The following is a 23,737-nucleotide window of genomic DNA, read 5'->3' on the forward strand; positions in this document are numbered from 1 at the left end:
CACATGTACACACGCACACGCACATGTACACACGCACACGCACATGTACACACGCACACGCACATGTACACACGCACACGCACGTGGAAATAGATGTATTAAAGTCTCGAACTGGCTAGCCCTTGGTTTTGCTCTTTCTCCTCGCCCTCTCCCTTTCCCTCTCATACCCCCTTTGTTCTCGCCCCTCTTCGCCCTGAATCTCCGCCACCAACCGCTTATACTTCCTCTCGTAGGCGGTATCCCGTTCCTTCTTCTCCCTCAACTGCTCGCGCGCCATGAAACTCGCGTCCTTCCTGAGTTCGCGCATCGCGCCCTTCCGTTCCTTCTTGTGCTCGGCCTTCAGTTTCGCGAGCGTCGCGCGCTGGCGATCCGGATCGTAGTGCCTGTCTGGGTTGTAATTCTCAATGTACTGCGGGATCGAGGTCTTGATGGCGAGAGGCCGGTGGGCATGCAGGAGGAGAGGCCGGCGGGTCTGGATGAATGCGTCACGCATGCCGGAGAGGGTGGAGAGCGCGGCTGAGGCGAGAGAGAGGGTCTGTGAGGGAAGCGAGCTGCCGTTGCTGCGTGACGAAAGGTGCGTCAATGCGTGGATGAGCGGATGCATGAGTTCTGGGAGGGCAGACTTCTGGGACCATAGCTGTGCGGCCTGTGTTGCCAGCCTGATGAATGTGTTGAGAAGAATCAGGGACTGGGCGTCGTCGTCTTCGTCGTCGTTACCATGACTCATGATGAGAGCTTTGAAAGAGAGTTTCTCCGGTGTGGCGACAACACCTCCCGCTGCTGATGTGGTTTGGATGCGCAGAGACGCAGATCCCAAAGGCAGCCTGATGGGGACGTTAAGTGGTTTGCCGTCCTTGTCTTGCTGAGGCAGTGGTGTGGGTGAGAGGATGCCGAGCGCGTTGGTTATGTATGTGACCACTTCGGGCACGTACCGCTTTGCCAGCCGCTGATATCGCAGGGCGAGCGTACAGCAGTAGGCACCAACGCCGAGATCTTGCCGCGACTGGACGGCGCTTTGGCCAAGGTATCGCGCCAGGGTCAGCATCGCCGGCGTCACCACCGAGTGGAAGTGATCTGACGTTGGGAAGATCGTCGACACCCCAGTCAACACGACGAGGTCGCCTGCGGAGAGTCGAAGCGGTCGTTCGGCAGATATCACCTGGAGATGCTCCCGGAAGGCAGCACTCACTGGTTCGGGTGAGGATTTGGCCATTGAATGTAGATGCCGGATCAAGCTTTCTAGAACCGAAAAGGGGACTGTCCCGTCGTTGTCGGCCAAGTGGGCGACATGCTGCGTCAACACGACCGCGAATGTATCGAGCTTGTCCTGATTTCCTGCGGCAAGGCCTTTGTGGTAGAGGGCGCGGATCCTCTGAACAATCGTTGGCAGGTCCGTCGTCTTGGTTTCCTTGGTAAGTTCGAGGAATTGCTCGTGAGTCTGAGGGCAAGGAAAAGTGTAGGCGAGGTTGGGGCTTGTCGGAGCCGACTTTGTCGTCTTCGAAGCTGTACGTCTTTCTGCTTCTGTTTCTTGCGGCAAGGCCAGGCCGTTGATGAAGTCGTCGTCACCGTCGTCCTCGGGCTCATCCTCGGATTCAGAGTCAGACTCTTCGTCGGCTTGCTCGCTTGCCAGATCAGCGTCCGATCCAGAAGCAATCAAGTCGTCGTCAAGGACAAACTCATCTTCGTCTTCCACATCAAGTTCTCTTCTTGGAGCAGATGTGGCTTCTGGAGCGGCTAATCCAAAGGCTTCCGCATCGTCGATATCAATGTCCTCATCCGGTCCGGGCTCGACGGCTTGGTCGCTCTCCTCCTCGTCTTCCGAACTCTCCGCCTCGCCCTTCATTCGCCGGACTCTCTTTCGTTCCAGCTCTTCGAGGCGTGCGGCCTCTTCGGCGGCCTTTTCTTCTTCGGTTTTGGTCCGTACGCTGGGTTTGGATCGAGCCTCCAGCTTTAGCTGCCGCAGGTTTGCTTCGTAGTCCTTCTCCGCGTCCTCCCTGGTTTTGCCCGCCAACATAGCGGCCCGTGAGGGATCCATGTGCGGCTCGGCCACTGCAGCTGGTGACACGGGCGCAGGTCGCTGTTCCGGTACCTTCTGGCCTTGCAAGGCTGCATAAAAGTCAGACATGCCCTTGTCGAGTTCAGCACGGAGATCGTCATCGTCCTCTTTCGCAGCCTGTCTCTCGGCTTTGTACATTTTGGATTTGGCGATGATCTCCTTCATGACTTCATCTTTTGTCTTCTTCCGCTGTGGTGCCTCTTCGTCCGCTTCTTCGTCAGGTTCATCTTCACCCTCGACCCGTGCCCGTTTACGCGGCCGGTCGTCCTGCGGATCGAACTCGCCGTCTGTGTCTGCATCCTCTTCATCGTCCACGTCATCCTCGTCGAAATCATCCTTCACGCCACTGCCGAAATCGAGCGATCTTCCACCATGTGTGAGTGTCATCTCCTCCTCGCTGTCGTCCTCGAGATTGAACATGGAAGTCTTCTTCATCTTGCGCTCGTTCTGCCGCGCAAACCGCTCAGCTGCCCTTTGCTCCGGCGTCATGGTCGGATCGTCTTCTCCGAACCGTCGGTCAAGCATCCCGCCGACCTTATTCCGCCTCTGCATCTCTTTCAACAGTGTCTCTCTCCGTCGTTCCTCTCCCAGTCCTCGGGTAACGCCCGGTCGGCCAACGGCCGGTTTCACATTCTTGCCATTAACGAAGTCGTACTTCGCTTTCCGCGCAGGCGCCTTGACCTCGAAAGGATTGAATCGCTCTCGAATGTCGTCGAGGGCGGCATTGCGCTGCGCCCGTTTCTGCGCATCTTTGCCGGCCGATTTTCGTTGTTTCTTGGATTTTTGAGGGCCGAGGACGCCGTTCTCTCGCAGCGACGCTTTCAATTGCTTGAGCTGCGACGGCGCCATTTCCGCCTTGTCGTGCGAGCAAGGCACTTTCTCGACTCTCAAAGTCGCCGCAGCCGAAACTTTTTCGACGACTTCGTCTCCGCACGCCAGGCAGGGCAGGTTGCGCGAGACAAGGCTGAATCACGTGATTTACTCTACCATCACGTGCGGCCGCCTCGGGGGACCAAGTACGTAGGACGGAAGAGTGGAAGCACATTTGCTGGATGCCTAATTCGAGCTTGGCTTCTTCAAGTACTACAAAATGTGCGGGAAGCTGAACAGTCCCCGACCAAGGCGCATTACGACGCAAAATGAGGTAGGAAGTGCTCTATACGATGGCGCTCGCTTACGATATCGCGTTGTTGAGTGTGACTGGCGTTACGGCCCAAACACAATTTACAAGGTTCGACGAACGCTGGGATGTCCCGATGCTAGCAAATGGCAATCGGACGCAAGTCTATCGCTCCTGGCTCCATGGTGTAGGAGGTCCGACTGACGAGCAATGGATTGCTGTCAAGAGGAACTGGATAAACTTCTTATCCGCGACGAGCACGCGGCCAGACGCGACCCTCGCCCCTGCCCCAAAGGCCACCCACATTGACAACCAGCAATCACCAGAAGGGGGGCATGATATCGAGCGCTTTGATCACGATCGCCGTATCCGAGCCTCCATCCAGGTCGCCATCTTTGATACATTCGACCGCGAGGAGCGACTAGCCGAACGTTGGCCGCGCCAGGCACGACTCGTTCTCAATCGTGCGGCGCGCCCAGCAGCAACCCAACCGTTCCGGGCGTTGCGTGCCATGGCAGATTTGGGCAAACGGCGGCGTTACCAAGCTGTCTGGGCATCACTGATCTGTTTCCTGGTGTTTGCTCATACCAACTCGGGTATGCCGGAGGACATGGGTCTGCTTTTGGCTAAACATACGGAGCATGAAGTGACCGACATCTTGCGAGCAATTGCTACCGGTATCCAGAGCGAGCTCGATGCTGCTGTGCGAGTACTTTGCGTCAACATGATCACGGACCATGCACCGACTGCTTCGAAGAATCCTCTCTTGTGGTGGCTAACCGTGTTGGTACGCTCGGCCATCGACCCTTTGCAGGAAATGGACTATATCAGCCGTGGTCGTTTTCTCATGAACATTTTGTCCATGGACCTGGATCTTTGCGGCCGTTTAGAAGCCGTACAACATTATGCCAAGGTATTGGTGTTGGACAAAGCGTTGGAGCTGTGGAGACCCTGTTCGGACGACTGGGCCCTTCGGGTGAATCGAGACTTGGGTGCGGCGAACCTGGATTGGTTGGACGACGAGACAGATCAGCGACCGTCCAACGATGGGGACCCCAGGAACTGTGACTCGCCGGCTTGGCGGTCCATGCTTGAGAATCTGAATCGCTGGGCGATGGCATTCCTCAGTACGCGGAGGGACATTGACACTGTTCTGGGCGAGGTCGGAAAACTTCTTTCAACAGAAGAGTGCTGACATTCCGTTTCTGGTCGAAACTTCTGCGAGCGACGAGGTTCAGAATGTTCATGACGCGATAGATTGCAGACGAACCTCTGCGCCGGCCGCAAAAGTGTGGTAGAGTGCAGTGGTTGTCTGTGTAGAATAGCTGAGACTGGAGCAAAACGCACCAGACAGGACACAGCACGCATGGGACGGTTGAAGCCCAGCTTCAAGATCCTCTTCACCCTGTGGGAGAAAATCGCGATGAAACGCCACTCAACGTATAGTGCACGCAAGGCACGTCAGCCAGGCCTTCTGTTATATCTCGTCGTTTCGTATTGTGGTGTCGGTTCTCGGCTCTTCGAAGCCTGCATAGCATTGCTGGAATGTGCTAACTCCACGTTAACCTGCAGGCCGGATGTATGAGGAGGAAGCTGGGGCAGGTGGAGAGACCCGGGATTGCCTGGCTGTCGCTCTCTCTCTCACTGTGACTACTTTGTCTTCTGCTCTCGGTCCCTCAACCCGCGATAATACTTCTCCACCAGATCCAGGCCAGTCATCTTCCTCATCATGCTATCCGTCATTCCGACAGGCAGCAACGTGGCAAGCCATACCTGAAAGGCATTTCCCCCACGCCAGACATGAAGCGGCGGGTTCTTCCTCGACAGATCCCTCACGACCGCTTTGGCCCACTGATCAGCTGGTATGGCCGTGACGTCGATATCAGTGCGCATGAACTTCTCTACCTGTTCCTTCCCAGGAACGTACAGCGAGCGTTCCGGTAAGTGGATTTCGCCGCCCTGAGAGGAGCCCGAGGAGGTCGTGTTCGCAAAGAAATTCGACTGGACGGTGCCCGTCTTGAGATCCACGACTTTGATATTAAAGGGCCAAAGTTCCTGGCGTAGGACATCGGACATGGACGCCGTGGCGGCCTTGGACATACTGTATGGCCCTTGAAGGGGAACAGCCATGGCGCTCGCGCAGGAGGTGTTGTTGACCAGGAGGGCCCCGTCCTGCGCATTCCGGAGCAAAGGAAAGAAGAACTGCGTCACGCGCAGGACAGACAGCGTGTTCAGTTCAAGAAGCTTGGCAACGTCAGGAATAGATGCATCGAGGAGCGGAGTGCTGTAGCCTGTCCCGGCGTTGTTGACCAAGATGTCGAGCGAGTCGTGTGTTTTCCCGGAGATTGCCTCGACTGCTGCTTTGATGGAGTCTTCGGACGTGACATCGAGCTGGAGGGTCTCGATGTTCATCTGTTTCAGCGATGCCATCCTATCGGGATTCCGCGCTGTCGCGAACACACGATCGCCGTGCTTGTAGAAGGCGACGGCGAGAGCGGCGCCCAAGCCGCCATCAGAGCATCCTGTTATCAATACTGTGCGCGACATATTGAGTATCTGTACAAGTATGAGTCTGAGCATGCATTTGCGCCGGCGTGTGCTTTATAGTTGAGCGTCGCCAAGCTAGGCTGCCTGAGGCCACCCGCCATCAGAGTCTTGCCTGGACAAGGCTCCGCCCGGATTCCACAGGAGCTTGTTTGAGACACATACAATATACGAGGTATTAACTACCCCAAGACTGTCACTCAAATCTCGGGAGCTCTCGGAGTGGCGGAGGGCTCGCACCCGCGGACAAGATCCTCCGATCTCCGCTCAGGCCTTCGTACAGCCAGTCATGCCCACCAGGGCAGAATTAAGTCGTTCAAATTAGCCAATAACACTAGCTGGGCATTAGCGGAAGGGATATGCTTTGCGTTGTAGAACCAAACTGGGTCAATTGCATATGTATCACTCACAAAGATCTGTGTTGAAACAAGAAGACGAGGCAACTGACCCGCCAAGGCTAACTCACGTGGTATTACACGTGATCTTTCACGTGACCATCCTCGACGAAGCGCTGTCCCACCTGGCGTCTACTCACTCCCTACCCTCTCCTCTCGAGTCAAAACTTTCAATGCGTTCACTGCTGGCCGACATGGCGGATCAATATCACCGCACGCGACTCAATGGTCAGATTCGCCAGATCGGGATGTTTGGCGTCAAGATTTGCATATTAGCAAGACCCCATTTCAAGAAAGTTGAGTGCCATTGACGCCCACCGCTTTACGAAGCATACTCTCCCACGTCTGAGAAGGGCCGGAGAACCAACATTCGCACAGTGCCATTCCCCCCTCTCTCTATGCCACTAAGTTAGATAATGGATTCGAACCGTGTTCCTGATTTGTGAGAATTCGATTCAGCTCTCATGTGTGCTGTGGCAGATCACCTAACCTCGACGAAACCCCCGCTTCCTTCTCGCTACAGCAGCCTACCACCTGTGTAAATCCTGCTGAGTACATCCGAGTTGAGAATCTCACTTTGCTGCAGCGGACTTCACCTTGGGCGTTCGTTTGCTGTCCGTGGTTCAGGTGACACAAATCTTTCAGCTCAGTCTTGGCTTTAGCGTGGCCCAGCCATCCGACTGCAGATGATGAAGCTGGGCAGTCTAAGCAGGTAGCCGTTGCAGATTCGACTTCAGCCACGGACAAAATACGGTCTCTGGATTCGATATAATTCGGCCAACCCAAGAATCGAGCTGGATCGCTCGGGCTCGACCTCCTCCGTATCCCAATACATAAATCAAGCCTCGATACGGATCAGCCAGCCAAAGCTTTGCAGCTGGATCTCTCAGAGTTCAGCTGCAGCTGAGAGCGACGTGACCGAGCTAGGCGCCATCTCAGGATCTCTCGAACATAAATACAGCGTGCCAGCTTGAGCTTACAACCATGGGTTCAAAGAATCCTATGCCTTCCGACCCCCCAGACAGCAAACCTCTGACCTGGTGCGGTACGGAACCATCAAGCAATCTCAACGAAGCTGATCTAGCTCCCGTCCCAAATACAGGCGCCATGGCGGCAGACGGAAAGAAACAATACCCCTGCGTCACACAATCTGGTCTTCAGGAGACATTCGGCGAGCCACCGAGCGATGAACAATCCGGCGATGGCAGCGGACGGGACCACATTGTCGTCGGTGTAGGACCCATCATCCCCCGCTGGACGGCATCCACGTCCAATCCCACCAAGCTCCTCTACTTTCCGGTTCGAGAAGGGTTCCTGAGTGACGCCGACTTTGAGTATGCGGCAACGGCGTTCCAACAAGCAGCCGACGAGTGGAACGCCATTGGCTTTGGCGTGAACATTTCTCGAACATCCAATCGCGCACAGGCGAACTTCGTGGTCAGGTACTTCAAACCCGCCGTTGACGAAGGCGTTCTGGCCTCAGCTTTCTTCCCAAACGACGTCGACGATGTTCTCGTCTACCATAAGACTCTTGTGGAGCCGCGGTGGAGAGCCATTCTCAAGAACACCTTCTTGCATGAGATCGGACACATCATCGGCCTTCGACATGAGTTTGCCATCAAGGGGGACACCTTGGGCAATCGACCGGAGCGGACCCCGGCAAAGCAGTTCGGAAGCGAGAATCCACACTCGGTCATGAGCTACGAGGATATCAACAACATTCAGGACACTGACAAGCACGACGTCCGGGAGTTCTACAAGTTGCCGAACAACAGCGAGATTGACGGGGTCAAGATTTGGGACTACGTGCCAAAGCCTCTGAGACAGTGAGTTCTTGGAAGAAAGATGTTGCAAAGCCCGAAGGTTGGGCTTAATCAAGTCGGCTGTTCTTTTTGGCGGTTTGATTCGTTTTTCATCAGTCATAATGTATGCCAGAGTAGCTTGACCATGTTCACAGTGCGGAAATATATGCTGTTACTGAAGTACTGGTTGATCTCTGAGCTATATGTCGTGGAGTTCGTCGTGACGTTCAGTCCTTCAAAATTAATCTTTTGTTCCACAACACTGCTCCCACCTTGTTACAGTGCAATGGTCTCCTACCACTGCTGAGCACGCCAGTTGTAGAAGCTGCTACCGGCAAGAGCACTGAAACGTCTTCATGCTCGCTGAGTACAAAATTCAGGATGCCGGAACGCAGTCTTCAATGCTTGGCGCGGTAGATCTCTTTTTGATCTTATCTGATCTTATCTAGTCTAATCTGTGTCCGATCACGTTGTCCCTTTTCCCGCAACCTTGTCCTCTTCAATATTCCCACCAGCGAAATCGACATCTCACAGCACGCCGACGTTACTCGATACCCAAAAAGCCCACTCCTCTCTCAACACCCTCCGCTCTCGCATCCCAGAGACGAAGAACGTCCCTCCTCCTCCCTCGAGACGTGCACGACACAGGACTCATTGACCCACGCTCATGCCAGCGCGTGCCCACAGTACAAGTCTAAATTCCACAGCCAGCGAACTCCCTCCTCTTCAATGAGCACGACCTAAAGCGAAACGACCACCCACTTCCCCCTCCGGCCCAACAAACGCTCCGCCCACCGACCACCCTCCCCCTGTCTCAGTTGCCCTGTGTGTGCACACGCACGCGCGCGGTACGCTCACCAAGATGCAACTCCTCACCCTCTCCCTCCTAGTCCCCGTGGCGTACGTCTCGATCCTCCTAGGCAGCATGGCGACCTTCTCGTACCTGTACCGGTCGCGCCAAGTCAACAAAAAGCTGCGCCTAGCGCCTTACTTCCCCGAACACACGACCCGCAACATCTACCTCTCACTCCTGCACCTCTCGGACCCGGACTCGCCGTCGGACAGCCCGACAAGCGCGGAAAAGGACAAGGACAGACCCACAAAAGTCCCGGACAGTGTGCTGCGGGCGGCGCTCCTGGCGCGGGCGTGCGACGACATCCGACGCATCATGGAGGTGCGGGTGCGCAAGCCCGCGCTCGCGGCGCTGCTCCAGCGGGGCGTGGTGGGCGACGAGATCTTCCAGCGGCTGCAGCGCGCCGAGCAGGAGCTCGAGCTGGAGATCAAGGACGTGGTGGCCGAGGCGAACGCGCTGAGCGGGAGCGGGAGCGCGACGGCCGGAACCTGGGGCCAGACCATCTTCCAGAGCGCCAACGAGATGGTGCAGAACCAGATGTTGAGGGACAAGTTGGACGGCATCAAGGCCGGGTTGGCGGCCGAGAAGGAGCGGTGGGACCGCACGCGCGAGAATGCAAGGAAGGAGTTGTTGGGTGGCGGCCCCGAGGGTGAGGGTGAGGCTGATGCGTCTACTTCTACTTCTACTTCTACTTCTGCTGTTCCCCCCACTCCCGCTCCCGCTCCTGCGTCTGCCGCACCGGCCGCGAACCTCAAGGGGACCGCCGGGAGTAGCGATGAGGATGGAATTATTGTCGAGACCCCGACCGCGGAGCTTCCCACGCCTGGAACAACCGGGGCAGGTGGAGGTGGGGGAGGCGGCAAGAACAAGAAGAAAAAGGGCAAGAAGTGAAAGGCACAAGAATCGGACCTGTATGATTTTAGTACGCCGTCTGGTCTGGGTCTCCGGCTTTTTGATCGGATTGACCCTGGATGGTTACAGGGTGAGGTCTTTACGAGAAGCGTGCACGCGGATCAGCATTAGCATCAACCATTGACAGGACAATTCAGTTGGCGAATTTCATGTTTCTCAACGGCAAGATCCAGATGAGCGGATGGAGAGAACCCCGTGTCCGTGTCCGTGACATGGACATGCTATATGTATGAATGAATTGAAAATACACTCTGTTATACAGTATTGGCACAATCACATCTCGACGTCGCCCCAGCCTCGCTGTTGTAGCAGATCGAGAGGGACGGTAGTCTTCATGTCGTCCGCGACTCCCATGATTCTCTGGAGTGCGTCTTCTGGCGCCACTCCTTTCATCCTCTTCTCGATGATGAGGCCCAGGAATGTTGTTAGCACGTTCAGCCTGAGTTGCCGGGCCTGCTCGCTCTCCGGTTCTGCGACGGCTTCGGGGTCGACGTCCGTTTCCTGGATCATCCTGTCCGAGATGGCGACCATGATTTCCGTCAACGTCTTGACTGCGCTTTGATATTGAATGTTCTTCTTCATGCGCAGACCCCGGGCACCGGCAGACGGTGGCGCCCAGTCCGAGGCATACGCGCGAGCCACTTGCATGATGATCAACCTGCTGACTTCCTCATGAGGCAGAGTATTGAAGGATTGCTTGAGCCCGTGAAAAGCACAGAGCGTCCCCAGCGGGTCCGACGAGAGGCAGAAACAGCGGATGATCTGCTCATACAACTCGGACGAGAAATCTTCCTGCGCCGAGACTCTCTTCTTCGCCTCCAGCTTCTCGAACCATTCTTGCATCTCGGCGAATAATGTTCGCACGTCAGGAAATCCTCCCTGATGCCGGCGAGGGGACGCGTAGGAGGTCTTGGCTGTATCCCAGAGAGCCGCGAATGTCTCAACGTCCGGTACAATGGATGACTTTAAAGAAGAGTATTTTGACCACACATCCGCTATCTGCCCGGATCGGAGTGAGGCGTAGAGCCAGTGATTCATGATGAACGAGTTGGGTTTGATCATGGCAGAGCCGGTCATGACATCCGTCAGGTGGCTGGCGTTGGCCAGGTCTGAGCGACGAGTATAGTGCTGCAAAAGGATCGAGAACGTCTCCACCGTGGCAGCCGGTGCGCGGCGCTTGCCAAAGACCAGACGATGCCCGGGCTCCCTCTTCATGACGGTGTTTGCCGAGTCGGTGCCGCCTGCCAGCGACGACCGAGTCTGCACCATGTCAATTCGCGACTGGATCATTGTCCAAGCAGTTTCTTCAGCCTTCTGACGATCTCGTGGCGAGCCTTGTCGGATCCATGCTGCGATCAGCCCGTTCAACGGACCGGCGTCGGGCTTGATGCCGCGCTCGTACATGAGCTCGACCACCAGAGCCGCATCATCTGTCAAGCCCTGACCTAGCAGCCACTTGATCCAAGCAGTAAAGAAATATTTGTTCGCGAATCTCTGCGGGAAGCTCGCCAGTGCAGAAAGGCCTATCTGACTCACAAGGTCCTCGTTGAAGGGGTGGACATCCGTGACTGCTTTGCCGAAATCTCGGAATATCATCCAGGAGTTTTGTGGTGCCGTGGCGGTCAGCAGGAACATGTCCTTGAAGACGGCAAGAGCAAGTTGCGGACGACCAGCCTCAAGAAGAACACTGCTGACTCGACCCAGAATGTCCAGCCTCGTCTTTTCATCTTCGCAAGCCTCGAGCTTCCGGCAGAGCTCGAGGTAGCAATACCAGGTTTTGACGTCAGCCTGAGGTTGTTGGCTCTTTGCCCACGCCGAGATGACCATGACCAAAAGCTCAGGTTTGATCATGGTGGTATGCTCGTAGCATTCGAAGGCAAGACGCTGGGCCTTTTGTGGTTTGCCGAGCTGCACATAGAGGCCGATGCCTGCGACCCAGAACAATTCCGCGAGTTCTGGATTCGTGCCTAGCCGCGGTCGCTGTGCCTCCCATGTCTCTGCAGCAGCAGCGATGTCCCCAGTCGCTTGTAGAGCATCGATGTATTCCACCCACTCCTTGTCCTCGAGAGATACGTCGGCCTTGACCATGTCCTTGCCCAGCATCGCGAGGTGTTTTGGTCTGTAGAATCTCGTGCTCTGAGATTTCCACAGAAAATGCCAGACGTCCTCGGGGATGATCAGGGCGAAGTTCGAGACGTGCTGCTGGCACCGCAGGTACCATTTCCAGAGCGCGAAATATTCCTTGTCGTCGTCTTTCTGTTGAGCCGTCTCCAGCGCGGCGTTGAACCGCTTGACATAGATTTTGTCCCGCACAGGAATGCTCAAGGTCACTTTGAGCGGGGATTTGGCCTGTGTGGATTGCTTCTTTCCCTCCTCTTCCCTGGCCAGATCCTCCAGATCCTCCTCGGATATCAGGTCTGCGCTCTCAGAGGGCATTACGCCCTCTTCCTCCAGCGCCTTCAGCAGCTCTTCTCTTTCGTCGGCAGGGAAAGACCGGATGAATTCACTGTTTGGTCCAAAGGGCCCCTCTCGCATGACCGCCAATTCGCGGTCTAGCTGATCCAGCTCTGCCTTGAGGGCGGCCGCTTCAGGGTCGAGAGGGTTGTGGACGGGACGTCGGGTCGAGGCATCCTCACCCTGTTGCTCGTACTCGTGAACATCGGGGTTTCCTAGCGACGGGACCGCCGGCCTACGGCTTTGAAGGCGGGCTCGAGGTGGCTGCCGGTATTGACGGACCGGTTGGAGAAGTTGCAGGCATTGCTGGTGCGCCGCGAAACTGGGAGATAGGCAGAATTGCTGATGCCATCTTCGCGAGAGATGGCAGATACTGCGCATAGATGAACGAGTGCAGAATGATGCAGGCGAAGCCCGAGTGTCGAGACCGTCGATCGATGGACGCGGCCAGAAAAAGTTCCTGAACAATTATTTCGAGATGCTTCGCTTCAGCCTCAACCGACGATGAGCCGAAATCGCAGCAGCTTCTGGCGCCATCGACCTGCCTGTCAAGCCCGTTTTCTAGAATGCTCTCTTCATGCTTCGGTAACTACAAGTACTGGGTACCCGATGACCATGTACGTTTGGAAGGATGACGAGTAAGAAAAGTGTATAACTTGACGTCGCATTATTGCCAGATTCCACCTTGAAGATTCCGTGCTCATTTCACAGACATCCAAGTATTAATTACCGCAAGACCCATGGCATCGACGAAGCCACAGCAACTAGAGAACCCTTCCACTCAAGACTCTGCCAAAGAGGACAGTGTCCCGTCCAACTCAGCACCTCTCGCTCTGCCACCACCTAGCGATGTCTCAGCATCCACGTCGACATCACAAACCGTCAAGCTGGACGCTCTAGGACCCATGGTGATAAACTCCGACGGCACGCTCTCCCGTATTCATAACTGGGCTGAAATGACTGAAGCCGAGCGGGAGCGGACTCTACGTATCCTGGGGAAGCGGAATCAATTGAGGCGGGAGAACATTCTTGCCACTGAAGGGGAAAGTGAGAACGGTACCGTGGCCGATGGTGAGAGGTCATGAATGAAAGAGGGAATCTTGTGGCGTGAGTCACCTTAGGGCACGCTTCGATCGAGGCTACGTGGCTGTAGTAATGGCACGACGTGCGGCGGGCTCGATAGTGACTTCCTCCTCGCCATTCACTGACATTATGGAAGACCTGTCTCGGGTGTGAGGACATTGCAGTCAGGGCAGATGCCAAGGTTGTCTATTCACGACAAAATGCAGAGTTCTTGCGTCAGATGGAACAGGCCATTTCGAAGGATCGACCAGAGTCTGTTCAGAAGGACCCCCGTAGAGATCCGTTAGAGATATGGGCCGTGGAACCGGACTGGAGCTTCGGGGGCAAAAAGGGCGCCAGCAAGGGCTGTCGGGTCGTGACACGTTATCAGTAGCCGCCTCACCCACGGCACTGGGCGTTTATGAAATCGAGATGCCTCACTTACATCTCCTCAAGCCCTGCTTGGGCTCACTCGCTAGACAAGCTCCTCTCTCAAACAATGAGCATCTCATCGACTTCCCAGCCCTGATAATTTTCACTCTCTTGCCAGGCGTAGACTCCTTTCCATTCCCACAATGATCCGTTGTCGGAGCTAGCACAGATAGCTGCAACTGAGCCGAAGTCTTCACCTCGCTGACTGCTGCCAACGTAGGGGGACACGCCATCTTCATCTAGTGCTCGGACGAGCCTCACCTCGGCCCCCTTGCTCAGTAACGCCTCCATGGTATGACAGGCAAGGGCTTCGTCCGGATAAGCATAGACTGGCTCGGACTCGTCGAAGGCCACCTCTTCGTCCTCGTAGTGTGTCAAGTGGCAGCACATTCCTTGGACGTTCTCCACGAACGAGCTATCGACCTTGATGACGCGCCACCGGCCACGGAGCCCATGATCAGTGATCTGCGCGAACAGACTGCCGCCACCATCGTAGCAGGGAAAGCATACCGTATATTCCTGTTTCCTGCCATCGGGTAGATTGACGACACGGTGGACAGGACGAATATATGGGGATTCGGGTGCCCATCCCAAGCCATCGATTCCGCTAACACGAAGTGCGCTCGAAAGCAGAAACGCACTCCTGACTCGGACCTGCTGTCTCCAAAGGTCCGCAGCGTTGGTTTTCACCGGCATGTTGATGAGCAAGCTCCAGCAAATGATGACATCCTCGGGCCACGAAGTGTGCCGCTGGCTGAGAAGGAAACCTGCCTCTTCCACGCTTTTGCTAGTCAAGGGATCTGCATGCGGAATTAAATGCTGCGTGCTGCCCAGAAGAGCTGCAATGTCAACAGCCCCTCGTTCGTGTAGAGTCAACAGAGCTTGACGGAGATTGACGACGCGATCGTTCCCGCAGAGGAGGAAAATGGCACGACTGGCACGGATCCCTTCCAACAATGTCCAGCCACGGACAGTCCAGTCACTCACCAGCAAAGTCGATACAAGCGTCTCAATTTGGTCAATGTTGGGTTCTGGGAGATCCACATCAATGGATTGAACGTCCATGTCAACCACTACTGTCACTTTTGCAGTCGCGAAAATGCGGCTTATGCTGTTAATAGCCTGTCGCCGAAGGTTCGTTTCACTCGGGATAGCGGCAGCATCAATCCAGTATGTGTCACATCCGAATTCATTGGCCAGGCGGCAATATCGCCGATGAAGACAGGCATTGATCCCAGATTCTGGCCGACCGCCTTGCCCGTGGCTCCAGACGTGGGAGATGGCAAGCGTCTTGGAAGAGACAGGCGAGTACTCCAGATGCGGCGACTCTTCGGTGGCGACAATTGCAGCCGGCTTCAAGCAACCATGGTAGGATGAAGCGCTCCAGACAATCTTGACACAGTCCTTATTGCAGCTTAATACGTGGGTCGACTGGGCTGCGGTTTCTGCAGCCGTGAACCGCTGACACGTCTCTGGACGACCGCCTTCACACGCGTCCTCTGAACCATGGATGCACCTTGCAGACCGGCCGTGGAAATGAGCGTCAAACCTTGAGATCATGCGACGGAAGTCGAGTCCAACAGATGTTCGACTAGTCTTCAACAGCCCGAAAGCCCAATTGCACATATACTCGGTGCAATTCTCCCGGGAATCCCCCCTGGAGAGGGAGTTTAACTCAAAGACACCGCGCACCGCCAGTAGGGCGTTCCAGGTAGAAGAATAGCCATGAGCTAGCTGGACTCCAATCACGTAGTAGAAGTGGAGCATCAGTGAGCGCTGCCAAGCCGACCAGAGGAAGACCTTGATGATTGCCATGGCCTGTACATGGTCGTCATGCTCCTGGGTAAATAATGCGTCCTTCAAGGCTCGACCTTGGTCCGACATATCTTCGAAGGGAGCTTCGATGCCCATGGACACAGCATTACTCATGGTCTCGTACTCGTCGAACAACTCCGAGAGTAGATTCACGTAATTCAAGGACCTTTGTGCGAGGCCGAGATCCGGCTTGGTGCCTTGTCCAGCGAGGACAACCGCCAGAGTCAAGGAATTTGTGTCGAAATATCTCGTGACATATAGGTTGTCCCATGCGAGGTCGCGCATTCGATTCATCAGATCAAGCATCGCAGCGGCATCCTCTCCTGGTTGTTCTTGCAGTTGCGAACGCGCCTCAGGCAGGATGTATTTTGCGGCCCAGCTACCGTCCTTGATGCCATCCCAAAGTGTTGAGCCTCCTTTCCGCGCGGATCCGCTGTTGAGAGGCAGGTAGAAGCTACGTTGAGGAACTTCAGGCAGTCTCGACAGTAAACTCTTTACCTTGGAACATAACTTCTGAATGAGAGCTTCGCCCGTTACCGGCAGCCCGTCAAAAGCGCTACGGCGACGTGGTAGAAGAAGCGAAAGATCTTGATCAAGCTTATTAAAGTGTCTCGTGTGGTCGTGCACGTCGTTCAAGAGCGGAGTGCACGACAATCTCAAGGCATAGCCTCGGTCGCCCGTGTCTTCAATCTCTGCCAGGGGACATGACAGCAGGTCGTCTGTATTGCCACCATAGAGACTCCGAGCAAGCGTTTCCAGGGAACAAGGAAGTCGAGGGGTCTGCATGTCTCGAGCGACACAGCAGGTCGAGAGGTCGGGCGGTTCATGAGGCTCCCAAACAAGCCTCCGAGCCTCCTCAGCTCTGACGCGATAGTGAAATAGTGCCCTGCCGTAGTTAGTTTGCGGCTCAAGTACGGTACAGCAGATACTCCGTCCGCGTTTGCGGTTCGACGCGTCACGCGTCTCTGTACTCCGTACGTTTCCCACAAACACCACGACGACGGCGGCGACAGCTGTGGCAGCAGGATGCCGTAGCCGGGCGAACCTAGGATGGATGACAACGCTCACGCTGTAAGTCCTGGATCTCATGCTCTCTGACATCGGCTAAAAGACCTCAGGCCTGCTATATCTTCAAACCTACAACACAAGAAGATGGAGACATCAATCCTCGAACGCCCAAAAGGCGCAGGCTAGTCAAGCCAACGTCCAAGACTTTGGAAGAAGATGCCCCTTGGCCACTCCTTCTTGGCGGACTGGAGTCGCAAGAGTCGGTAAAGCTGCGCAAGTCATTGTTTGAGTCAACATGGGCTACACAGCAAGCGAAGCTCGACAAGACGGGGCACACGGTCGACGAAGAACTCGTCGAAGATGTACTAAATTATCGAGGTCGAGGGGAAACAGCATCTCAATCGGGCCAGGAAAGTCTACCTACTCATTTACTGGTAGCATCCGCAACGACACAACATGAGTTTCACCAAACCTTAGAAAGAAGGATGCAAGAGACCTCGGACAAGAACGATATCTTGGTGTCCCTTCAACCCACACATTGCTCAAATCTGCAGACTGCCCTGAAGACCATCATCAAGGCATCAATCGCTGGACGCCGAGGCGAGGAAGCTTACGCCGACTTCCTAGCGGAGAACAAGGCATTAATCCCGATGAACTTCGATCTCGAACTGCTCCACCGTTATGTACAACAGGAAAATGTCGAGCGGGTTCTCGTTTCTGTCACAGACGTTGAGACATTTGACACGACTGTCCTGTCCGAGCTCGTGTCGACCTTCCACTCGTGGTCCGACAGGATCCCCTTTATGCTTTTCATCGGTATTTCTACCACGACCGAGCTCTTTGAGTCTCGCTTCTCGAGAGCAACAATCAATCTACTCGACGCTCACTTCGTCGAAACCAAGCCATCAGGAGGAGCAGAGAGCACTCTGTTCAACATGTACGAGACGCTCCAACATGACACCGCGACTCACATTTTCCTCGGCTCGTCGATCGTCAACGTCTTGGCTGAACTAGCAGGAGCCCAGAGCACTACCCCGGACAATCTTGTCCGCGCGTTGAAGTACGCCTACATGTCGCACTTCTTTGCCAACCCTCTAGCCACCCTGACCGCGCAATTCAAAACCCACGTCCAATGGGATCCGACACTATGCGACGCAATCCGCAATCTTCCAACTTTCAAGGATCGATGCGAGGCCCTTGCGCAGGGCGATAGAGCTCAGAGACATAGGGCCCGCCAATTACTAGCCTCCAATGAGTCCCTCTGGACGGAAGCAAAGGCCGCCATCCAAGCCGGCCAAGAGTACATGTCCTCGTGTCTCGGCGCCATCCGAACTCTAAGACACCTATATCACTCCAAGCTTCATATCCGCACTGACAAGAACACGCCATGGGAGACTGAATCGGACCTCCTGGCGTCACTACCGGATCTGACCAGGTCAGACACGTTCAAAGCCATCGAAGACGCGCTGAAAGTCCGAGGCATAACGTCACTGAGCGAGATGCTCGATGGCGAGGCAGAGCCGGAGCCGGAGCCGGAGCCAAAAGAAAAGACAAAGACAACCCAACTCAACGACCTGCAGAACTATCTCTCAGAAACCGGAAGCCCCGTCGACCAAGAAGCTGCCGCGGCCGCCGCATTTCTGCGCGCCTACCTCCACCACCGAACATCCATTTCCCCGTCCTGTTCATCACCACCGTCATCATCACCGCTCCAACCGGGCGTCAGCCCCTTCCGCCAATTCCTCGCCGAAGCGTACACCATGGCCCACAGATCGCCGCTCTCGCAGATCGTCCACCCGCGTCCGCGCCACTGCATCGAGCGCGCCTTGGCCCGCCCGGCCGACTACTTGGGCTGTTCGTGCTGCGCTGGTGGTGGTAGTGCAGACGCCGCCACCACAACTACAGCGACCCTCCCGCCAACGAGTGTCCTGGTACAAATGCTGAACGAAGCGGGCGCGGTGATCAACGTCCGCGATCTATGGGACGCGTTCCGCGACACGCTTTCGTCAACGCGTCATGGGGACGAAAGTCGCAGTGTGGAAGATGAAGATGAAGAAGAAGAAGAAGAAGATGAGGACGGCACTGGAGCTGGAGCTGGAGCTGGGGCCAAAGCTCGAACCGAAAGACAAGTCCTCGCCCTGTTCTACCGCGCCTTGGCCGAGTTGCGCTATTTGGGCTTGATCAAGCAGAGCAGGCGGAAGCCTGGGGTCGAGTGTATCCAGAAGACCGTGTGGATGGGTCTCTAACGGGGCTCGAATCACACCGGTCGATATCGTGGGACGCTAGTCTATATAGCGCATGAATATAGTCTCACGTCATGTCATGGTTCATGGTTCACGGTTCATGGTTCACGGTTCATGGTTCACGGTTCATGGTTCACGGTTCATGGTTCACGGTTCATGGTTCAGGAGAAATATCAATGTCGTGCGAGCAACTGGCAGGTGGGTGATCCGGTTTTCCAGGGGCAATCAACTGGACTCGCATCTCTGCAGATCGGGGTGCGTTAAAAAGAATAAATATAATGCGTAGTCGTCAATCCCCGTTCATCTGAACAAAAGGTCTATTGAAAGCATATCTCGTCACTAATGATGCGCTGGGGAGGGTATCTACCAAGAAGAACGGACCATCCGACATCCCAGACACAAAGCGTCTTAGTCCAATTGGACTGGCACTGACCCTGAACCTGACACAAAACAGCAAAGCAAGTCTGGGGCTCGAATGTCGTCCGAGTCGCCAACGGAGTGGACGCTGGCGACAAAAGAAAACCCAACTCGCCCACAGACACGGCGATCTAAAGACACCCTTGACGCCCTGAGTACAATCCACCTCTCTCATCAAATAAGCGTAAGGACATTCCATCGTACGACAGGGCAACAAATCCCGACATGCTCTTCAAACAACATGAACCCCATGCTCCAAACAACTAAGGTATATTCACGATGTCAACCTTCCGAAATCAACAGACCAGAACTGCAGTTCCAACATGAGCAAGACACATACCGCAGTATAGACGAATCGATCATGGCTCGTCGTCCATGTGCTCCTCGTGACGGCAGGCCAGGCAGAAACGATGATTGCAAGGAGGCATGCACGAGTCTGAGAGACTGGAGTTCGTTATCTCGCCGCAATGACAGCAGTACACATACTTAGTGCGGCGTTGTTGAACGTCTCGTCGCGGTTGAGGCCCAGCGTGCTCGGGAGCAGGGTGGGATTGCCGTTGCAGCGGCCCCGTATGAATCTGAAGCCCCATCATGGAGTGCAGGTCTTGCATGATTGTAGTGGAGCTCGGGAGTCCTTCAGAACTCGAAGATTGGTGTGAGAAATCGCGTTGCATCGGACTGGAGTCGTTGTGCGGCGACGTCGGCGTCGGCGTCGGCGTGCTCATCGATGTATCTTGAGACATGCCCGCGAAGTCTTCTCCACCCTCGGTGGCAGTCTTACTTTGTTGATCTCGATCTTGCTGCTTAGTCTTCCCCTTGCCACTCAGCTCGACCCAGTCCTTGCTCAACATCTTGTCCTTGGTGAAATGATTGGCAATGTGGTCGAATCTAAAGTTGATAGCTTCCATATCTGTCTTCATGTGCTTAATGATCTCACGACAAAATCCGCACCAGAACCGTCCCTGGTAGTTTCGGGCGATACGATGTTGTCTAGCACTCTCTTCGGGACGGTGAGTTGAGTGGACGTTGCTCATGTGCGTGATGTAGTAGCTTTCGTCACGAAAGAAGACTTCAAAGCACAGGTGGCAACGCCAGCACTCCTGCTGCTCGTGCTGTGTTTGTTCATGCCTCTTCCAGTCATTCTTACTGCCAAAGGTCTTATGGCACCCGTCGAATACGCATCCGTAGGGCTTCGAATGGCGGTTCATGTGCTTGTTGAGCTCACTTTGTCTCTTCTTGGGCTTCTTGCAGACGGGACAAACGAAGTAAGTCTCCCTCGTTGCAGGGCAATATTTCGTAGGGCTTTGCTTGACGTCAGCAGGTCCCGGTAGCGGACCGACATGCGAAGCATCGCAACTGGTCAAGGTGTCGCTGCTTCCCAGTGAAAGCCGAAAACTCTTATACAACTCTTCTTCGGATAGCGGTTGGTTGCCTGCCTTGGAGTTGTGCTGGACCAAAAAAGAATTGATGTCATCCTCTAGGCGCTTGTGGAGCTTCGACTTTGGGGAGTCCTCCAAGGCTTGCGCAACGCTGGCTTGATGGGGCGAGGGGGTCGGTACATTATCAGCAGCTGGATTGCTTCCCACATATCCCAAATAAGCATCTTGGCTTGCCCTATCATCCTCTGGGACGGGTTGGACTTTTTGCGGAGAACCAAAATCTGCCATCCGGTACAATTTGATGTCGGGACCAGCGACTGTGCGGGCCTTCTTCACCCTGCGAGGCTGCTCATTCACGAAACCCCCTGGGACGGAATAACCGGCTCGCGCTGCGAAGGGGGAAGGGTCTAGGGACGGGCCAGAACTGAAGAGGTAGTTGACTGTCGGGTTTGTGAAAATGGTCGAGACTTGCGATGGATCCTGATATGCAGAGTAGTCCGCATGCGATCTCGTCTTCTGTGTGTGGAGTTGAGGAGGGGCGAGACTAGTGTTGAGCAATGGAACTGCTAAATGGCGCTGAGGGTTTCCCGCGCCCAATGGGCCGGAAAGACTTCGCCGTTGGAACTGTTGAGTCCGCCTAAGACGAGGATCCAAAACCGAAGCAGGGTCCGCTGGGTGAGCTGGGTTGCCGTGACTGACGGAGCGCAGCATATCACTGCCTCCAGATGACAGTGACATGTACGATGGATTGGAGTCCGAGTAGTTGCGCTGATATGCCTCGAACTGCTCCGAGACAGACATAGCAGAGCTTGAGGCAAAAAGATTGTGTGGCCTGGCATGCGAGGCTGCGTCCGCCTCCGCTTGCTGCTGGGCTTCTTGCCCTTCCCACCACTTGTTGGACCTTGAGACGGTTTAGTAGGCAAGGTCAATTGTTCGAAAGGGAAAACTCACGCCTGAAGCAGATCATCCAACGGTTGCTCCTCATGCATTTTTCTGAGATGCTGTTTGAAGTTGTCGAGGCGAGGCCACTCTTTGTCTCCCCTGTTGCAGCCCTCAGCAAAGCATTTGTACGATTTACTGGGCCGGTTGCTGATGCGGTGAACCGCTTTCATGTGTCTGTCCCGGTCATTCACCGTGGCGAAACCCTTCTCGCTCTGCGGGCAGGCTCGAACTGTGCACTTGTACTCGCGTTTATGGCGGGCCGAGTGTTTCCTGTTTTTTGTTAGTCGAGAGCATACCCTTTAAACCTGCCGACACTCACTTCAGGTCTGACGGCGTCTTTGCCGCGTAGTCGCAGTCCGGGCATTCAAGCTCTGTCTGTTTTCTTGGTGGCCGACGAGTTGGAGACCGTCCGGGCTGCGAAGGTTGAAGGTTGCCATTTGACGGAATGAGCGTGGCTGTGGACGAGTGCGACGACGTAGGGCCAGGCAGAGGAGCAGAATATGGCGTAGGCGTAGGCGTGGAGTTCGTGTTCCGTTGTTCCATGATATCAGAGCCATGCTCACTTATGGATCCAGCTTCACTGGCGTGCTGCGATTTCCTGGATGCAGTGGCATAAGCCGAGTCTTCAAAGGTCATACGTCCACCGACAGAGGACGGACGAAGAGCATGCGTTGGAGTTCTCAGGTGTCCTGAAGGCAGCCCATGTTGATTCGAATTCATAGTATCAGGCAGTCCAGTTTTAGGCCCTACTGTGGCATCCACGTGTGTCCAGGGGTCCGGGCCGGTTCGGTGACTGGGTACACCGCCGGTGTCAACTGCAGACGAGTCCAGATGGCGAGGGTTGACAACAGAAGCAGAAGAAGCAAGAGTATATTGGGGTTCGCCTTCGGGGAGATCAAAGGAATAGTTCTCGAAGGCAGCAAGGTCCAGGAAATGCTCGTTAGAAGAAGAGATGGAGTTCCGTGGAGTTTGGCCAACGGTGGGAATCATGCCTGGGAAATGGGCCTGGATGCCTCTCAAGTCTGGGTCTGATGATAAGGCTGAATGGAAGTCGGATGCAGATGCACTGCCTTCTTCTTCTAGAGGGATAGAGGCCTGGTGAATTGGGGTTAGAGACTGTACACCCAAGGACGGGGGAGTGGCAGTGTTGAATATACATTTGCACCAGTCACCCTTGGGTGGTGAGAGACCGACTGACGAGCTGGTCGATTGGCCATGATGACTTAGCTCCTCTCCGGAAGGTCTTATACTGTGAATGCATTAGCGGTAAGGATCAAGATGTAGAGGAGACCATGGCCGTAGGTTTAGAGTGAGGCACAGCCATGATGTTTCTAGCATACCTTTTGGTCAAGATGCGATCCAGCTCCTAACCGTATGGCCGGGTTGTATCCTCGAAAGGGCACAAAGCGGGAGGGATGAACAGTCTTGCCGGGGTCAAAACGCTTCGAGGGTATTCGAGTACACAGCCTTGTTTCTATCAGACTTGCAGGACGCCCATAGCATTTGGTGCTGTCGAAGTAATGCGCCTCGGCCAATCAGAATCGACTCCGGGCGTCCCAGGTACCGTACAGCCTTCTGTTGCCTGATGAGCAAATGAGGCGGATGACATGCACCAAGGCGGACGGCCGTTGACTGGTATATGACATACGAGATCGAAGGATACGATGGCGCGCAAAGATGTGATGGAGGAATAAAACCGATGTGCAATCGAGAGTTTGGTAGACTCGGAAGACGATGGGGCGGTGCAACGAGGGCAGGACGCACGGTCGAGTTTAAGAGGCAGAATGACCACGGAACCCGGCTCCCGCTGTCGAGCGAAATAGCGGAACCCGCAGAGGAGTCATGCCGTGCTCGAAGTCGACAGACAGGATGAAAGTGTAATTGTTCAAAAATGCGGAAAGTGGCACTGTATGTGAGTGAAGAGTGAATGAAGTGTGAACCGAAACCGGTGACAAGGCAACCGTCTGCCATCAATAAGGTACGCGAACGATGACGAATGGTGACGGCTAGCGTGCAAGTGGTTGTTTTTGGCGGGCGTTTTTGCTTAGGCTTAGGCGTTGGCTCGGGCATTGTCAATCGGCTTCTGGGGCCCATTGGGCGTATCCTAGCCACCTTTTGGGCACTTTCGGGGGGAGGGGCTCTGCAAAACTACCGCCCAGGACACCGGTCTGACAGAGCTGCCCCGAAACTGCCTTGAAGCCCGTGGTTCGCACCAATAAGCATCCGTAAGTTGGTGCAAGAATGCCTCGCCTTAGCCGTTGGCGGTTAGCCGCCGCCTTTCTGCCTGGAAAGGTGTTCTGTTA

At 55.2% G+C, this 23,737-nt stretch overlaps 10 protein-coding genes across 10 annotated transcripts; 5 read left to right on the forward strand and 5 right to left on the reverse strand.

The window, feature by feature from the left end:
- Nucleotides 1–115: 115 nt before the first annotated feature.
- G647_02585 (uncharacterized protein) lies at nucleotides 116–2,905 on the reverse strand (the record flags this gene model as incomplete). Its single annotated transcript, XM_008726932.1, has 1 exon — nucleotides 116–2,905. One exon carries the CDS (start codon nucleotides 2,903–2,905, stop codon nucleotides 116–118), a length of 2,790 nt encoding a protein of 929 aa, XP_008725154.1.
- Nucleotides 2,906–3,219: 314 nt separating this feature from the next.
- Nucleotides 3,220–4,371, forward strand: G647_02586 (uncharacterized protein; the record flags this gene model as incomplete). The annotated part of the gene is made up of 1 exon (XM_008726933.1): nucleotides 3,220–4,371. The coding sequence occupies one exon, from the start codon at nucleotides 3,220–3,222 to the stop codon at nucleotides 4,369–4,371; it is 1,152 nt and encodes a 383-aa protein (XP_008725155.1).
- Nucleotides 4,372–4,826: 455 nt separating this feature from the next.
- Nucleotides 4,827–5,723, reverse strand: G647_02587 (uncharacterized protein; the record flags this gene model as incomplete). The annotated part of the gene is made up of 1 exon (XM_008726934.1): nucleotides 4,827–5,723. The coding sequence occupies one exon, from the start codon at nucleotides 5,721–5,723 to the stop codon at nucleotides 4,827–4,829; it is 897 nt and encodes a 298-aa protein (XP_008725156.1).
- Nucleotides 5,724–7,099: 1,376 nt separating this feature from the next.
- G647_02588 (uncharacterized protein) lies at nucleotides 7,100–7,945 on the forward strand (the record flags this gene model as incomplete). Its single annotated transcript, XM_008726935.1, has 1 exon — nucleotides 7,100–7,945. The coding sequence occupies one exon, from the start codon at nucleotides 7,100–7,102 to the stop codon at nucleotides 7,943–7,945; it is 846 nt and encodes a 281-aa protein (XP_008725157.1).
- Nucleotides 7,946–8,779: 834 nt separating this feature from the next.
- On the forward strand, nucleotides 8,780–9,661 carry G647_02589 (uncharacterized protein; the record flags this gene model as incomplete). The annotated part of the gene is made up of 1 exon (XM_008726936.1): nucleotides 8,780–9,661. The coding sequence occupies one exon, from the start codon at nucleotides 8,780–8,782 to the stop codon at nucleotides 9,659–9,661; it is 882 nt and encodes a 293-aa protein (XP_008725158.1).
- Nucleotides 9,662–9,955: 294 nt separating this feature from the next.
- Nucleotides 9,956–12,517, reverse strand: G647_02590 (uncharacterized protein; the record flags this gene model as incomplete). The annotated part of the gene is made up of 1 exon (XM_008726937.1): nucleotides 9,956–12,517. The coding sequence occupies one exon, from the start codon at nucleotides 12,515–12,517 to the stop codon at nucleotides 9,956–9,958; it is 2,562 nt and encodes an 853-aa protein (XP_008725159.1).
- A 359-nt stretch (nucleotides 12,518–12,876) lies between these two features.
- On the forward strand, nucleotides 12,877–13,221 carry G647_02591 (uncharacterized protein; the record flags this gene model as incomplete). The annotated part of the gene is made up of 1 exon (XM_008726938.1): nucleotides 12,877–13,221. The coding sequence occupies one exon, from the start codon at nucleotides 12,877–12,879 to the stop codon at nucleotides 13,219–13,221; it is 345 nt and encodes a 114-aa protein (XP_008725160.1).
- Nucleotides 13,222–13,690: 469 nt separating this feature from the next.
- G647_02592 (uncharacterized protein) lies at nucleotides 13,691–16,231 on the reverse strand (the record flags this gene model as incomplete). Its single annotated transcript, XM_008726939.1, has 1 exon — nucleotides 13,691–16,231. One exon carries the CDS (start codon nucleotides 16,229–16,231, stop codon nucleotides 13,691–13,693), a length of 2,541 nt encoding a protein of 846 aa, XP_008725161.1.
- Nucleotides 16,232–16,495: 264 nt separating this feature from the next.
- G647_02593 (uncharacterized protein) lies at nucleotides 16,496–18,699 on the forward strand (the record flags this gene model as incomplete). The annotated part of the gene is made up of 2 exons (XM_008726940.1): nucleotides 16,496–16,516; nucleotides 16,564–18,699. The coding sequence occupies 2 exons, from the start codon at nucleotides 16,496–16,498 to the stop codon at nucleotides 18,697–18,699; spliced, it is 2,157 nt and encodes a 718-aa protein (XP_008725162.1).
- Nucleotides 18,700–19,472: 773 nt separating this feature from the next.
- G647_02594 (uncharacterized protein) lies at nucleotides 19,473–22,424 on the reverse strand (the record flags this gene model as incomplete). Its single annotated transcript, XM_008726941.1, has 3 exons — nucleotides 19,473–21,393; nucleotides 21,444–21,704; nucleotides 21,754–22,424. The coding sequence occupies 3 exons, from the start codon at nucleotides 22,422–22,424 to the stop codon at nucleotides 19,473–19,475; spliced, it is 2,853 nt and encodes a 950-aa protein (XP_008725163.1).
- Between the last annotated feature and the right edge of the window lie 1,313 nt (nucleotides 22,425–23,737).

The sequence above is a fragment of the Cladophialophora carrionii genome (assembly GCF_000365165.1).
Source record: "Cladophialophora carrionii CBS 160.54 unplaced genomic scaffold supercont1.2, whole genome shotgun sequence".
Lineage (NCBI taxonomy): Eukaryota > Fungi > Ascomycota > Eurotiomycetes > Chaetothyriales > Herpotrichiellaceae > Cladophialophora > Cladophialophora carrionii.